We start from the raw sequence: 15,386 nt of genomic DNA on the forward strand, positions 1-15,386 counted from the left end.
TTTTCCACACAGGGCATGGATATGTAGTGATAACAGGTGTCCAGCTCTCCAAAATACAACTGAACATATCATTTCACCTAACATTTGAGATTCTATGTGTGAGCAAAAAAAAGAAAAAATGATCTGTTGCATCAATCCCATTGCTTTAGAGGCACACTTCATGTATTACCTAAAGAAAAAAGGCCATTTAAGATAATTTTTTAATTTAGTAAAAGAGTTAAAAAAATTTTCACCCTTGAAATCTGTTTGCCCTAAACCCTTACACAAGTTAGTCCTAAGAGGAATCATGTTCAGGCATCCAAGAAACCCAGTGAGAAAAATACACAATCACACAAGCCATTCGCCAGTGACAAAGGAGTCAGCAAACTTGGAAAACAGAGAGAGCTTGTAATAATGAAAAAAGGACAGAGTTTTGTAACCAATCACTTATTTTCTTTTGAAAACACATAACCACATTAACTTTTTGCTTTATACAACCATCTAGAAACTATAAAACAGTAGCACATTGTGCATTTAACCTACTTATCAAGAAGGGAACTCCACACTTCATAAGAACTCTACCCATATAAGAAGGAAAAAGGAGACAGCTAATAGCATAGTCACAGATACAACATGAGTCCTAGCAAGCATCAATTCTTTGACGTCACCTTTTCCATTTACCAGAGTGGAGAGAGTAAGAAAGAAAGCAAGGGAGAAAAAAGAGGGAAAGAAGCACCCACAGAGGACTAATCACATTCCATAGTTACTTTTGACAACTATAGCTCAGGGTTTCATAGAACAGCATCATTTGACCAACACAATGTGGTAGGGGGTGAAGGAAACATGAGTGGAGGGAGAGGGTTTGAAAAGACAGATACATTTTACACCCTATTCCCCTCCTAAATACTCTTCATTGATACAAGCTTCTGTGCTAATCCGGGTAATACCAAGAAATTAATCACAATGCGATAAAGCTTAAGAGCTCTGCTCTTTTTGCACATGTGAATGGTTCACAATTTTACTTTACAGTTCAAATGAATAACAATGTCATGACCAATTACTCTTTCAGGATTCCCCACAACCTTTCTCCCTGTTCCCACCATGCTGGTGTTGCTATAGCACAATTACGGAAGTGTGGGTAGGGACTTCAGAGATAATGATAAAGGGACAGTGAGATGGAACCCTTGTTCTTTCTTAGAAGTCCACAGCTTTCTGGTAGTAAGTCTTCCCTCTGATTTGTGGTTGTACAGAGGAAAGGGGATAGAAGAACTCAGGTAATATGGTAGAAGTTTAGTCAAGTAACTGGTTTGAAGGTATACAAGATGAGACTGTGTACTTAGCAGACACAATGAATCCAAGGCAAACAGTTGGTTATTTGATTGTCCTCCTTAGGTTGATGGCACCATAGAAAAAATTGAAGGTGGGTTTGATTTAATAATAACATTAATCAAAGGTCTGCTACAAGGAAACATACTTTAGACGAAAATTAGTATAATGATTCTCTTCATTTCAGAGAAACTCGTATTGTCCCTCTCACTTCCTCTTCCACCATAAGTAAGCAAATACATTCTGGAAGGTTGTCTTTAAACGGCAACTCAATATCAGACTCTTGCCAGTTCATATAAGAAAGGCATTATGAGCCATACCAATCAGCAGGTTCCTCTCCACCAGGCAAACTTCTCATATTGATTAAATTAAGCACTTCCAAATCTAATGAGATGCTTTTACTTTTTCATATTTGGTGAGTAGAGTGTGGTTTAATGCTGGTTAAACCACTGGTTTGTAGCATTGACCAGCACAAATTTCTTATGCTCTAAAATAACTATCCCACATTACTGTGGTGCTCTGGCACTGTATAGATTGAAAATACAATGCAGAAAGTTAGCCTTTAAAATTTACTATCAAGACTAATACCTGAAATGCAGAAGTGTATGTGTGGTTAAGTAATTTATACAATCTCACTTTAACTCTTCTTGCTTCAGCTAATCATCACAAGCAAGAAATAAAATTTAGATGCACCATAAAAAGAAAATGAACTAAGCTGACAAATTTGATTTATTCTTTACTTTTTCCCAAAGTTCTACTAGGACTTTTATTATCTTAACCTAGTGACTACAGATTTTATCTGTAATGATATTGGCTTTTTAAATTAGATTTGAGAAACGTATGGTGATTTTGTAGTTGAGCAAGCCATAGATACAACATTATTTTTTAAATTTGAGAAGCTATCTTAATTTAAAGTATTTAAATATGTTATATAGCAAGAAGTACTTATTTTTTGAGAGTTAGGTAAATTTTACACAAACTATTAAAGAAAAATAATAATCTGAAATTTGTTTACCAAATAAAGTGCAATCACTTCAGAGAATCCTAAGTTTTTGAATAAAATAATGCTATGGATAGGGTTATTTTCTAAATTATTTTCCTTAGACTAAGAAATTTTTCTAGTCATTGCTTGGAAAATTGCATTTGGGCATAAAGAATTATTTCCTGAGTAAGGCAAAGCAATAGAGAAAAACGATAGGAAAATAAAGGCAGGTCTCTACCAGCAACGTAATCCACTGAAAGGAGAGACAGCTGGGCATCACCTCCATGCCATCAAGCTCACATACTTTCCTGACTGCCCTGACTTCTGCTGCCAAGGTCCAACATCCTCTTGCTCTTCTCTGCTATCTCCACAATTATTTTATTTCTCTTCAACTAAATGTCTGTTAATCTGTTAATTACTGTATGACTCAGTAATAGGTTACTTTTTTCTATTCTTAACTTGCTTTAGTTCACCTGTTAAGAAAGAATGAACTGCTTTCTTTAGTTATCATGAACGTACTTGGGTCAAACCATGGTGGAAGGATACCATATATCAACAAGTTACTTCTAGTAAAATCTCAGTTAAAATCTTAGAACTCTCATGTTGAGAATATCAGGAAGTCATGGATCCTAGGGGCTGGGCTCCATTTTCCTTCTTTAAGGGTCTATACAGGTTACTGCTAAAGTGATTGGTGTTCTCTCACATCGTTGCTTCTGAATCTGAAGTTAAGCAGCTTTCTTAAGGAGAAAAATGGTAGATGCTGGAAAAGAAAGTTGCACACGGGTTTTCAACTTCTTCCCAATCCTAAAAATAATCATTATATCCTAATTAATGATGACAATCTTCGATCATTTTATTTTCTCTCTGTATGGTATGAAATGATCAATTATTCCATTTTAATGGTAGAGGCAGTCTTAAATACAGGCACATATTTGTGCACAGAAAATAAGCCACTTTTGTCTGCTAATTTTTCTACACACATCAATGCTTTCCATACTATCTATCATAAAATGAAAAATGAACTTTATCTGTTTGTTTATATTTCCTTTTCATTCCTTTGGGGAGTATTTTAACTGATATCATAAATTGAGTGATTCTCAAATAAAATAAAACTAGAATTTCTAAACCTAAAATCAGATGAAGTTTTACCTTTTTGCTAAATTGTCGTTCCTTTAAAATGACTCTGTGATATTCATTTCCTAAGAGTTCTATTGAGAGTTTCAGTGTACAGGAGTCTCCAATAAAAGCTCAGGTAGGGCATAGCATTCACAACCGCTGGGGCATATAAAATTTAGGAGAGAAAAATGCACACTGCCTTTTTTGGAGGAAAAAATTTAAATGTATACTCTGTCTCCCAAACTACTTACTCTTGATGAGAAAAAGCCCTCTTCTCTCTTTACAGCCTTAGGAGGAAGATAAAGCTGTGTGTTTCAATACATATTTGAATATCTGTAAAGGTAAGCTGCAAGTTACATAAGCCTTACTCTTGAATGGACTACGCTAATAGGACAAACACAACAGAAAAGGAATACATTCTAACATTGTATTATCTATGAAACAATAATACTGCTTACGGCCTAGAATCATAACAGTTGAAGAAACACTAAATTGGCCATAGGATAAGTATAAGCAAAAACACTGGGGAGTTTAAATGCTAGGAGCCAACTGTAAGATTTTATGTCATTATATAAATTTACTAACGGACAATGAAGTTGACAATTCAAACTGCTCTGGATACACACTGTACCACCAATTTTATTTGTACAAGAAATGACTGGTCCACTGGACTTATTGATATAACTCAGTAATAATTACTGCTATTTCTTAACAGACCAGTGATATTTCCCCCATAGTTTTAAAGTACAAAAACAGAATAGTTTAAAAAAAAAAAAATCCCAAGTATAAATAATGCAACCTTTAATCTATTAAGGGTCACTAAGTTGTTACCACTGATTATTATAAATGATTTAATTTATTTTAACTTAAAAAAAAAGTAATTAAACTTTTTCTCTTCAGTTTTGGGCCAAAGAACACGCTTGGCAAAGCATAAAAAAGCAATAAAGCCACAAAGTTGTATGACTTTTCAGGGGAAAAAAAAAAATCTCAGTTCAGAAAGGGAACAAATTTTGGAAGCTTGTCAAAATAAAGATGGAAGAAATTCCTTTAAAAAGAAACTATCAGTTAACTGATAGAATTTTGGTAGTAACAGTAACTTTAATATAATCTACTGGAATTACGACAGAGATGAGTAAAGACTTGTCATGCACAGAAGAGCTGATGACAAAAGGGGTATATTAAGGGGGCAGTAACCACATGTTTCTAAGACTAAGTCAGTGATGACAGCCGCCCTTCCACTCATTTGTTCCTCTAAAATTAAGCTGAAAACAACACAAGTAATTTACTTTCATGAAATCCACTAATGTTGACTTTGGAATCTTCATCTGGATTTGGGGGGGAAGGGAGGATTAAAACACACTTTACTTTTTACTAGTATTTATATTAATTTTGTTAGACAGTGAAATGCTAAATTTAATGCCAACCATATTCAAGGAAGTAAAATCCCTTATGGTTTTTGGGCTTATTTGGATGACTTAGGAACATAGGAAAGAAATTATACAAAGAAGTAAAAATGGGCATTGTGTATAGACCGTGATAGTCTGAAATGTCTAAGAAATATATTTTTTGTGTATGACCAAGTTTAGACCCAAAAAATCTTAAAAGCAGGTTTTCTATCATAGGATGGCATGAAATCCAATGTTCATCCTTTAAAACTGCTGGGAGAAACGGCTGCCAAGGTCTGTTTTATCAATGTAATGTGGAAGAGGAAGGATAATTTGTTCTATGCTCTCAAAAATATAGTTTCCCCAAGACAGACTTTTAATTTGATCAAATTCTGGCTAAAGTAAGGGAGCCCAGAAGAAAAACTATCCAATGGGGGTGTAGAGAGTCTCTGAAATAGCTTTGTCTTCTAATTTAGAGTAAGTAAAGGTTATTACTTCAATTACCCTACATGCTGAAGCTTAACAAGGCAAAACTTCAGTTGTTATGGTTGGAATATGGGCAAATGTATTCCATATCTGTTCTTTAAAACAAAATGCATCAGACCTCTTCAATAAATTTCCACCGGCTATATGGAAGTGTGTGGATGCTTTGTTAGGAAAGACATGCTCAGGATTTTAAAGCAGCAGCAACTTAAAAAGTCAGTAATAAAACTTTGGCTTAAAATTAAAAAGAAAGAAAAGAAAAAGTCAAACTGGTGCAAGTTGTCTCATGAAAGAGGTATTGTGGACTAAACCCTCATAAATGCTGTCCAATATTAGTTTCCCCTGTCTCCTTGTTATCACCTTCATTGCACAGGAGTTATATCATTCTTTTATGGTTAAGTTTCATAAATAATGAGAAAACTATATGTAACAAATACATCATATACCCCACCCACCCAGCAACCCTCCCCAAAATAAGAAAAGTTACATCAAATTAAAAAGTAGCTTCGTGAATGAAGGTACTGCTCTAAGTTGCACTTTCCCTGCAAGTGCGGCCAGTGCTTTTGCGCTGGGTATGAAGGAAAGGAAAAAATTCTCCACATAAACTGACAAAAAATTTAAAAACCAGTGTCCGGTTTCAACCAGTCAAAACCGGGCCAAGCGGAAGCCAAAGTATCTCGGTACTGTCCCATCAGAGGGTCCTTGCAATACCTGTTCTTCATCCTGATAGGTATCTGTGTCCTTGTGATTGTAAACAATCCCTAAGATACTATGTTTTGTTCCTTAAAATGTCCTCTGATTGGCAAAACGAAGTAAATATTTGTTTTAAAAATAGAAAACGAAAATTAAACCAGAAGAAAAGAAAAGAAACACAGTGAGCTTGTTTGGAGTCCATAGGATCCGATCTGGAAGAGCTCGGAAAATGTGTTATGTGTCTTCTCCTGTTTTCGGCTGGAAAGGTACTAGAGGTTGCGTTGGTCGAGGAAAGAATTGTAGAGTAGAAAAACCAGGGATGTTAATCTAGACGTCAGAGGATTCAAGTGTTAGCTTCATCATCCGTGTCTTCTATCAATACCTTAGTGTCACGAGCCTTGGATCTAGCGGTAATAAGGGGAAAAAAGCACTTAGTCCATTACTAAAATAGAAACACATCCACAGTATTAGCTACATTTCCAATCTTACCACCATTAAAAATACATCCTAAACAGGCACTATATACTGCACCAGATGGACTATTCTTGGAGTTTCATATTGAATTTCAGGCATTATGGGAAAAACACTAAGAAACTAGATTGCAACCAGAAGAAGCTAACAAGAACAATGGCAGGTCATGTGCAACAGAGAGAGAGGTACTCTGGAATAAGAAGATCTGAGTTTGAGTACTGACTTTGATTTTATGACATATCTCTTTAACCTCTTTGAGTGCCAATTTTCATCTCCGTAAAGCAGGAATACTAATACCTATTTCACATAATACTACTTTCACCTCATGGAGGTAGTAGTGTGAATATCAAGTGAGAAAATGGATGTAAAAAGCATAGTAAAGCAGTAAAAATAAGGAATTAGGATAAGGATGATAGAAATAACGCTATTAGAGGTACATATGAAAAACCAGGAGAGTTAGCAGAAAACAAGACCTAAGGAGAGGCTTGACAGTTGTCTTCAAAACAGTTGACAAATATGACGTAGAAGCAAAAATTAATTTAGAGAGCTCAACCAGGATCAACTGGTTGAAGTTACAGTGAAGCATATTTCAGCCTAACATAAGCTACCTACCATGATAACTACCCAACAATAAAATCAGGTGGCTTATATAGTTATAAACTTCATTATCACTGATGATTGTCAATCAGCATAAGATGACCATCTATTCAGCGTGCTATAGAAGAGATTCCTGCACTGGATGAAAAATAGGATTAGATACTGTTAAAAGATATTGCAACTCGGGGCCGGCCTGGTGGCGCAAGCGGTTAAGTGCGCGCGCTCCGCTGCGGCGGCCCGGGGTTCGCTGGTTCGGATCCCGGGCACGCACCGAAGTACTGCTTGGTAAGCCATGCTGTGGCGGCGTCCCATATAAAAGTGGAGGAAGATAGGCACCGATGTTAGCCCAGGGCCATCTTCCTCAGCAAAAAAAGAGGAGGATTGGCGGATGTTAGCTCAGGGCTGATCTCCTCACAAAAATAAAAAAAAAAAAAAAGATATTGCAACTCATGAGCCTCAAAAGGTGAAAGCAGTACTTGGTTAAGTAGGTATTATTATTCCTATATGACAGAGGTGGAAATTCACATTCAAAAAGATTAAGGATGTGCTAAACGGTGCATGAGTCATGAAGTCGGTGCTCAAATTCATATCTTCTTCTTTTAGATTCCCCGCTCTCTCCATTGCATACAACTTTTTCCATTGTTCTAAATGTCTTCCTCTGGTTGCAATCTAGTATCCCAGTGTTTTTCCACTGAACATCTGAAATTGAACATAATAATCTATTGCCAAAGAGCTTCTTTGTTTCTGAAGCAGAAATAGTGTATGTTTAGATTGCCCTCTGCTGGTAACTAACAAGGATTAGACTTTCAAATTTAGGAGCTCAATGAGACAACCACCTACAGCATTGTCTTCCAGCCTTTTGTGGCACTTACCTTGCTGACCCCACCAGCCCCGGCACCCCCTACTCCTGCTTCTTCAAACACTGCTTCCTTGCTACAGTCATGTGCCACATAACTACACCTTGGTCAACGATGGACCACATATACGATGGTGGTCCCCTAAGATTAGTACCATATAGCCTAGGTGTGTAGTAGGCTACATACCATCTGGGTTTGTGTTAGTTTACCCCGTGATGTTCGCACAGTGATGAAATAGCCTAATGACAGCTTCTCAGAACATATCCCTGTTGTTAAGCGACGTATGACTGTAACAGTATCATGCTTTGTTTTGATGTTCTTCCTACTGACCTCACCTCTCTGACCATTTCTTTCCCGCCCCTCTTGTTTATTCTTTTTTCTCTGGCCTGTGTTTGTTCCCTTAGACTCAGTCCCTTGCTCTCTGCTCTTCTTTTCTCTACCTTCTCCTCTTCAGAGAACTTCCAAATTCTCTCTAAAGCTTGGGCTATTTCCACTCTGCTCCCTTGTATCTATGGGTTACCATTACCACCTCCTATTTTTTTACTTCCTTTAAAACATCTCCTTACATTCTGTTTAGTAATACTGTAAGCATCCTAATCCAAGGCCTCAATGTCCCATACTTAAGAATACTGCAATGGCCTTCCGGCCTTCAGTTTTCCATTTCCCAATATATCTTGCACAGTGTCATTAAAACTTACGAAAATATGGGGCTGGACTGGTGGCGCAAGTGGTTAAGTGTGTGCGCTCTGCTGCGGTGGCCGGGGGTTTGCCGGTTTGGATCCCAGGCATGCACCGACGCACTGCTTGTCAAACCATGCTGTGATGGTGTTCCATATAAAGTAGAGGAAGATGGGCATGGATGTTAGCCCAGGGCTACTCTTCCTCAGCAAAAAAAAAACAAAAAAAAGAGGAGGATTGGCAGATGTTAGCTCAGGGCCGATCTTCCTCACACACAAAAAAAACTTACAAAAATACTGCTTTTATAATGTCCTTCTTATATGAAAAAATTCTCTGTGACTCCTTCCTGCCTACAAGAGCAAGCTTGCACTTTTCAGCCTTTTACAATCATATTTCATCTATTCAGCTAAATTTTCTTACTATAATTCTAGTCATATTGTTTTCTTTCTGCCTCTCATTTCCATCTTTATGTCTTTACTGTGCTCTAAGCCTATTCAAACACTCCCTTATCCTTTAGAAAACTGCTCATGCTTGATTTAAAGCCTCCTCCTCCATTCCAAGCCACTGTGATGTCTACTGTCTCTAAATTTCAAATGCAGCCACAATATATCCTACTTTTATTGTTACTTTTAGGAACATAGAAAGTCAATGACTGATAAAAATACTGTTGTAGGTATTTAGTAAGAAAATAGAAATAATACCTTATATTTATTGAGCTCTTTCTGCGAGGAAACTGGTCTAAATAAATCCCATGTCAACACAAATTTAATCCACTTAATCACCCTATGAGCAGGGACCATATTTTCCCAATTTATAGATGAGGGATGATATAGAGAAATTAATAATTAGGCCAAGGTTACATAGATGGCAAACGGCAGAGCCAGGATTCCTAAAGTTTACAACTTGAAAATTATTTGTATATAAAACATACTGAAGAATCAAGCAAATTATTCTCCAACAAATTTTCCCCAGTGTACTTCTAATGCCAAATTAGTGGGCATTAATTAATTAATGCATTAATTAATGCATTAATGACATTTTACTCAATGTGCTCATTAAGACATTCTATAGGTTGGATCAAATAAAACTGCTGTTATTGCTGTCTTCTGTAGGTGAAAAATGGTTGAATGCCAGCAATTTCATTTAGTTCAACCTGATAGCTTCTTAGCTTAAATGTTATTTAGTGCTAAAACCTGAAGGAAATTAGTCTCACTGAAGTGGAAGTCATACATACTGAGAAGCAAGGCGAGGCCGGCGCAAGGATATGCTCTGGCTATACTTCCATGGCCGGTTCTTCTGGCGGTTTCGTACCCCGTCATCCTGGTCCATCATCTGCTCTAGGAGTGTCTGATCATCTGCATTCAGAGGGGCCACAGAGATGTCCCGCACAGCACGGAATTCACCACAGTTATTCAGATGTTCATTCTCCAGGCGGAAGAAGTTCCACACAAATCGCCTTAGCAAAATGGGGTAGAGTAGGCAAATTACTTATAAAATTTGAACATATTTTGTAAACCTCTCAGTGTATCAAGTTTCCACTCACGGAAACAAAAACAAGGAATTAAGGGCTAGAATATTAAAATAAAATAGAAAAAGATGGCAAGGTGAGGGGGAAAGGGAACAAAAATGGAGTAGGCAAAGGGAAGAGACTCATGGAATGCAGTTTCGGAGTACTCACTCTTTTACTTTATTGAATATATATTTATTGAGCGCCTACAATATGACAGGGAAAGGCACTGAATGAGACAGGCAAAGCCTCTGCCCTTATGGGGTGTAATTTCTAGTGGCAGAGAAAGATAATAAGCAAGTAAACAATCAGCTAATGGTAAGTTCTCTGAAGAAAATAAAGCAGGGCAAGGGAATAGAGCATGCTTCTCTGAAGAGACGGCATCTAGCAGAAACCTGAATGATGCAAGGAAGTGAGTCATGTAAAATTCTAAAGAGAAGTGTCCTAGGCAGAGGAAATAGCAAGCATAAAAGGCCCTGAGTTGGAAAGGCTTTTGGTGTGTTGACACAACAGCAAGGAGGTCAGTGAGGCTAGAGTGGACCAGGGAGGTTAATATGGCAGGAGATGAAGATGGGGAGGCCTGACCCACAGAGGGCCTCATAAGCCACAGTAAAGAGTTCAGATTTTAACTGTGATGGAAAAAGTTCTGGGCAGGAGAATGATGTGATTTGTTTTAAAAAGATCATTCTATCTGCTGCACTGTGAACAGATCAAAGGGGGACAAGAAAAGCTGAAGGAAGACCAATTAGAAGCTATTGCACGTAGTCCAGGAAAGAGATGATGGAGATTACGATTAAGGTAGTAGTAAGAGAGGTGACGAGAAGCAGACAGACTAGGGATTTATTTATGAAGATGGAGCTGACAGGAATTACTGACATGGAATGTAAGTGGTCTCAGGTTTTTGGTTTCAGTGAATGGTGACACCATTTACTAGAGATTTGGGCTGTTCTATTAGGCTAGAGCCATTAGGTATCCAAGGGGAAAATTCAGTAGCTAGATGGACATGAGTCTGAAGTTCAAGGGAGAGTCTAGGGCTGGAGACAGTATAAGGACAGTATTTCAAGTCATAGGTTTAGGATTAATAAAAGTGGAGAAGAGAAGAGGGCAGAGGATTAAACCCTGGAGCTCTCCAACATTTACAATTTGGGAAAAAGAAGAAGAACCAGTAAAGGAATTGAGAAGGACTAACTAGTGAGACAGAAGAGTATAGTTTCTGAGAAATCAAGTGAAGAAAGTGCTTTGCTGAGAGGTACGGTAAGATAAGAACACAGAACCGACCACTGGATTTAGCAACATAGAAAGGCAGTATGATCTAAGAGCATAGATTCTGGGACACTGTCTAGATTCAAATCATGGCTCCACCACTTACTAGGTGTAATCACCTCGGATGAGTTACTTAACGTTTGCTTCAGTGTCATCAGTAAAATGGGACAGTAACAGGACCTATCTTATAAGATTGTTGTGAGGATTCAATAAGTTAATACATGTAAAGGGCTTAGAACAGTACCAGGTACACAGTAGGCAATACATAAATATTTGCTGCTGTTGTTATGATTATTAATAAAAGTGATTTAGTTTGAGTATTGGGAAAAAAGACTTGAGCTGAATTAAAGGAAGAAGGGGGGAGGAGTGAGAAAGTGGAGACAGCAAGTACAGATGTCTCTTGAAGAGTTTTGCTGTAAAGGAGAGCAGAAAAATGGGCAATAGTTGGAGCAGGAAAGTAGATTCAAAGGAGGCTTTTCGCTTTTGTTTTAAATGGATGATAGAATATCTGACTCTATTACTAAGGAAATAATTTTTTTAAAAATAAGCAAGAATAAAAAAGTAATTGAGTTTTTTAATAGAAAAAATTTTTCTGAAAAATTTATAAAGCAGCATACACAAAAGAGAAAGAAGTGGGTGGGGGAGGTCCTGCTAGTGATGGAGAGTTGACAAATGGTTTGGAGAGAGCACTGACAGCAAGTACACTGTTTCTAGACCCAAGCTTTATCTTTCAGGTTTATCTTTATGTTTCCAGGTTCTATTTGATTTTTATCAGGCCATCTTGATAAATGTGCCTATGCTGACTCAGAGGAATGCTATCCACCTTTCCAAAACTATTTCATCTTCCTTCGTGAAAGATATTTTCACTGGGTAAAGAGTTCTAGGTAGGCAGTTATTTTCTTTCAGCACACTGAAGATATCATTGTAATGACTTCTGACTTTCATTGTTGCTGTTGACAAGAAAGCTGTCAATCTAACTGCCACTTCTTTGAAGATAATCTGCATTTTAATTCAAGATTAGATACGTCAAGTGTGCAAATCGTAAGTGTGCAGCTTAATTATTATAAAGTGATCATATGTGTAATTACCACTCATAAATGAGAAATATTACCATCTGCCCAAAGCTGCCTTTATGGCTCCCTCCTATGTTATCTTCTACAGAGTTTACTGATTTACCTTTCATACTTAGCTCTGCAATCCACCTGGAATTGATTTTGCATCAAGTACGCAATAGGAGTCGAGATTCATTTTTCTTCCCATTTTCTCCACTGTTATTTAGCTACCTTCTTCATACATCAGGTAGCGTCAATATACGTGTGGACATGTTTCTGGACTCCCTATTCTGTTTCAGTGGACTATTTCTCTATTCTTTCACCACCACCAGACATTGTCTTAATTATTGTAGCTATATAACAAGTCTTGATATTTGAGAGTGTAAGTCCTTTAACTTTGTTCTTTTCAGCATAGTCTTGGCTATTCTTGATCCTTACAGTTTCCATATAAATTATAGAACTGCCTTGTCAATTTTCACATACATACATCTTTCATTAAATTTATTCCTAGGTATTTGATATACTGATGCTATTCAAAATGGTATGGTTTTTTAAAATGTCATTTTCTAGTTGCTTGTGACCTTTTTTTAAACAATAATTTATATTTATATTGACCTTGTATTCAGGGACACGGCTATATTCATTCTAATAGCTTATTTATAAATTTTTTGAATTATCTGCATACGCAGTCATGTCATTGGTGAATATTACAGTTTTATTTTTTCTTTTCCATTCCTTATACTCTTTTCCCCCTCCTTACACTAGCTATACTTACAGTATGACGTTAAATAGAAGTGGTGACAGCAGGCATACTTAACTTCTTTCCTGATCTCAAGGGAGAGCTTACACTGTTTTATCATTAAATATGATCTTATGTTTTGGTACATAATCTCTATTTTTTTCATGAACAGTTACTGACTTTTCACAATGGCATTTTCTACATATATTGAGGGTTTTTTCTTCCTTTATTCTATTAATGTGGTGAATTATACAGATTGATTTTTAAATGTTAAATGATTTTTGAATATTAAATCTTACATTCCTAGAATGAATCTAATTTGGTTGTGATGTATTTATTATCCTTTTGAAATATTGCTGGATTCATTAGCTAATGTTTTGTTCACGATTTTTGCATCTGTATACACAAGACAAATTAGTCTTTCTTGGAATGTCCTTATAGGTTTAGATATCCAAGTCATGCTGACTGCACATAATGAACTGGGAAGTGTTCCTTTTATTGCCTCTTTTCCCTGGAAGTCTTCTGTGTAAAACTTATAATATTTCCACCTTAGATATTTGGAAGAATTCCCTGGGCCTACAGTTTTCTTTGTGGGGAAGATTGTAATATGGATTTAATTTCTTTAATAGATATAAGCCTATGAGATTTTCTATATGTTCTTTAATAGTTTCAGTAAACTGTGCTTGTCCAGGAATTTGTCCATTTCATCTGAATTTTTAAATTTATTGGTCTAAAATTGCTCGAAATATCCTTACTCTTTTACAAAAAAATTTTTAGAATTTTTGATATTTGTAATTTGTGTCTTCTTTCCTTTTTTGCTTGATCAGTCCTGTTTAGACATCTTATCTATTTTATCAGTCTCTTTAAAGAACTAACTTCGGCTTTATTTTCTCTGCTGTATGTTTGTTTTCTATTCCATTAATTTCTGTTCTTTATATTTTCTTCCTTCTACTTTCTTTTTTTTAAGTGTTTATAAATAGTTCTTAATTACAGAACCATTTCTATATTCTTAATAAATTAGAAGTCTCTGAAAAAATTTGTTTTTTGTTGGTTTTTTTTGGTGAGGAAGATTGGCAACAGATGTTAGCTCAGGGCCAATCTTCCTCTCTTTGCTTGAGGAAGACTGTTGCTGAGCTAACATCTGTGCCAATCCTTCTCTATTTTGTACATGAAATGTTGCCACACCATGGCTTGATGAGCGGTGTGTAGGTCCGTGCCAAGGATCTGAATCTGTGAACCCCAGGCCGCTGAAGCAGAGTGCGCAAACTTAACACTATACCACCGGGCCAGCCCTCTTTTGGGTTTGATTTGCTGTTTTTAAATTTTTCTAATTTCTTGAGCTGTATACTTTTCTAATGTATACATTTAGGGTTATACACTCCCCTCTAAGCATGGTTTTAGCTGCCTTTTTATATTTTCTTTTGTCACATTTTCAATTTCATTCTGCTCAAAATATTTTAAAATTTCCATTGCAATTTCTACTTTGACCCATGGGTTATTTAGACATGTACTGCTTAATTTCTAAATATTTGGGAATTTTCAGTTATCTTTTTGTGATTTTTAACCTTCTGAAATTTGTTGAGACTTCCTTTATGGCCCAGTATATGGTTAATTTTGCTAAATGTTCTACATGTATTTAAAAGAATATGTATTTAGTAGTTACTGTATGCAGTGCTCTACACGTGTCAATTAGGTCAAGTTCGTTAATTGACTACTTGTTTATTATTGAGAAAAGTATGTTAAAATCTTACTCTAAAATTGTAAATTCATCTACTTCTACTTTTTACCAGTGTCAACTTTCGCTTTACATATTTTAAGCTATGTTATTAGATACATACAAATCTGAATTGGTTATCACAACTGAATCTCAAAGTCTCTAGGTACAGCAAATTTCTTTAGTGCAAAATTGGCTTTAGTGCTCTGCTTATCTTGGGGTATCCGCTTTCACTTAGATTTTGGGCTATCTTGTCAGATCATGATGTTTTAAGGAAAACTTAAAAAACATTTATCTGCCATTTTTATTGTCTCCAGTGAGAAGGCTGGGCTGAATAATCCAGACTACCAAATTGCAAAAAATGATTCTCAAAAGATTTTAATTTTAATTTCTATTCTAAGACTTTTTACCTCCCAATTTTCACTAGTGACTCTTCCAGTGGAGCCCAATTCTAAAAAAGCTTATAATAAGACATCATGAGGGGCTGGCCCCGTAGCTTAGCGGTTAAGGGCGTGCGCTCTGCTACTGGCTGGTGGCCCGGGTT

At 36.5% G+C, this 15,386-nt stretch overlaps 1 protein-coding gene across 1 annotated transcript in view; it reads right to left on the reverse strand.

Moving 5' to 3' along the window:
* Positions 1-5,727: 5,727 nt before the first annotated feature.
* The window catches only part of XPR1 (xenotropic and polytropic retrovirus receptor 1), a 210,112-nt gene continuing 200,453 nt past the window's right edge, over positions 5,728-15,386 (reverse strand). The window contains exons 14-15 of the mRNA XM_058539935.1: positions 9,802-10,023; positions 5,728-6,368 (exon numbers count right to left, since the gene is read on the reverse strand). Of these exons, the coding sequence (XP_058395918.1) occupies positions 6,308-6,368; positions 9,802-10,023 (283 nt within the window). The 3' untranslated portion in view covers positions 5,728-6,307. The remainder of the gene's footprint in view (positions 6,369-9,801; positions 10,024-15,386) is intronic.

This window comes from Diceros bicornis, chromosome 4 (genome assembly GCF_020826845.1).
Source record: "Diceros bicornis minor isolate mBicDic1 chromosome 4, mDicBic1.mat.cur, whole genome shotgun sequence".
NCBI classification, from domain to species: domain Eukaryota; kingdom Metazoa; phylum Chordata; class Mammalia; order Perissodactyla; family Rhinocerotidae; genus Diceros; species Diceros bicornis.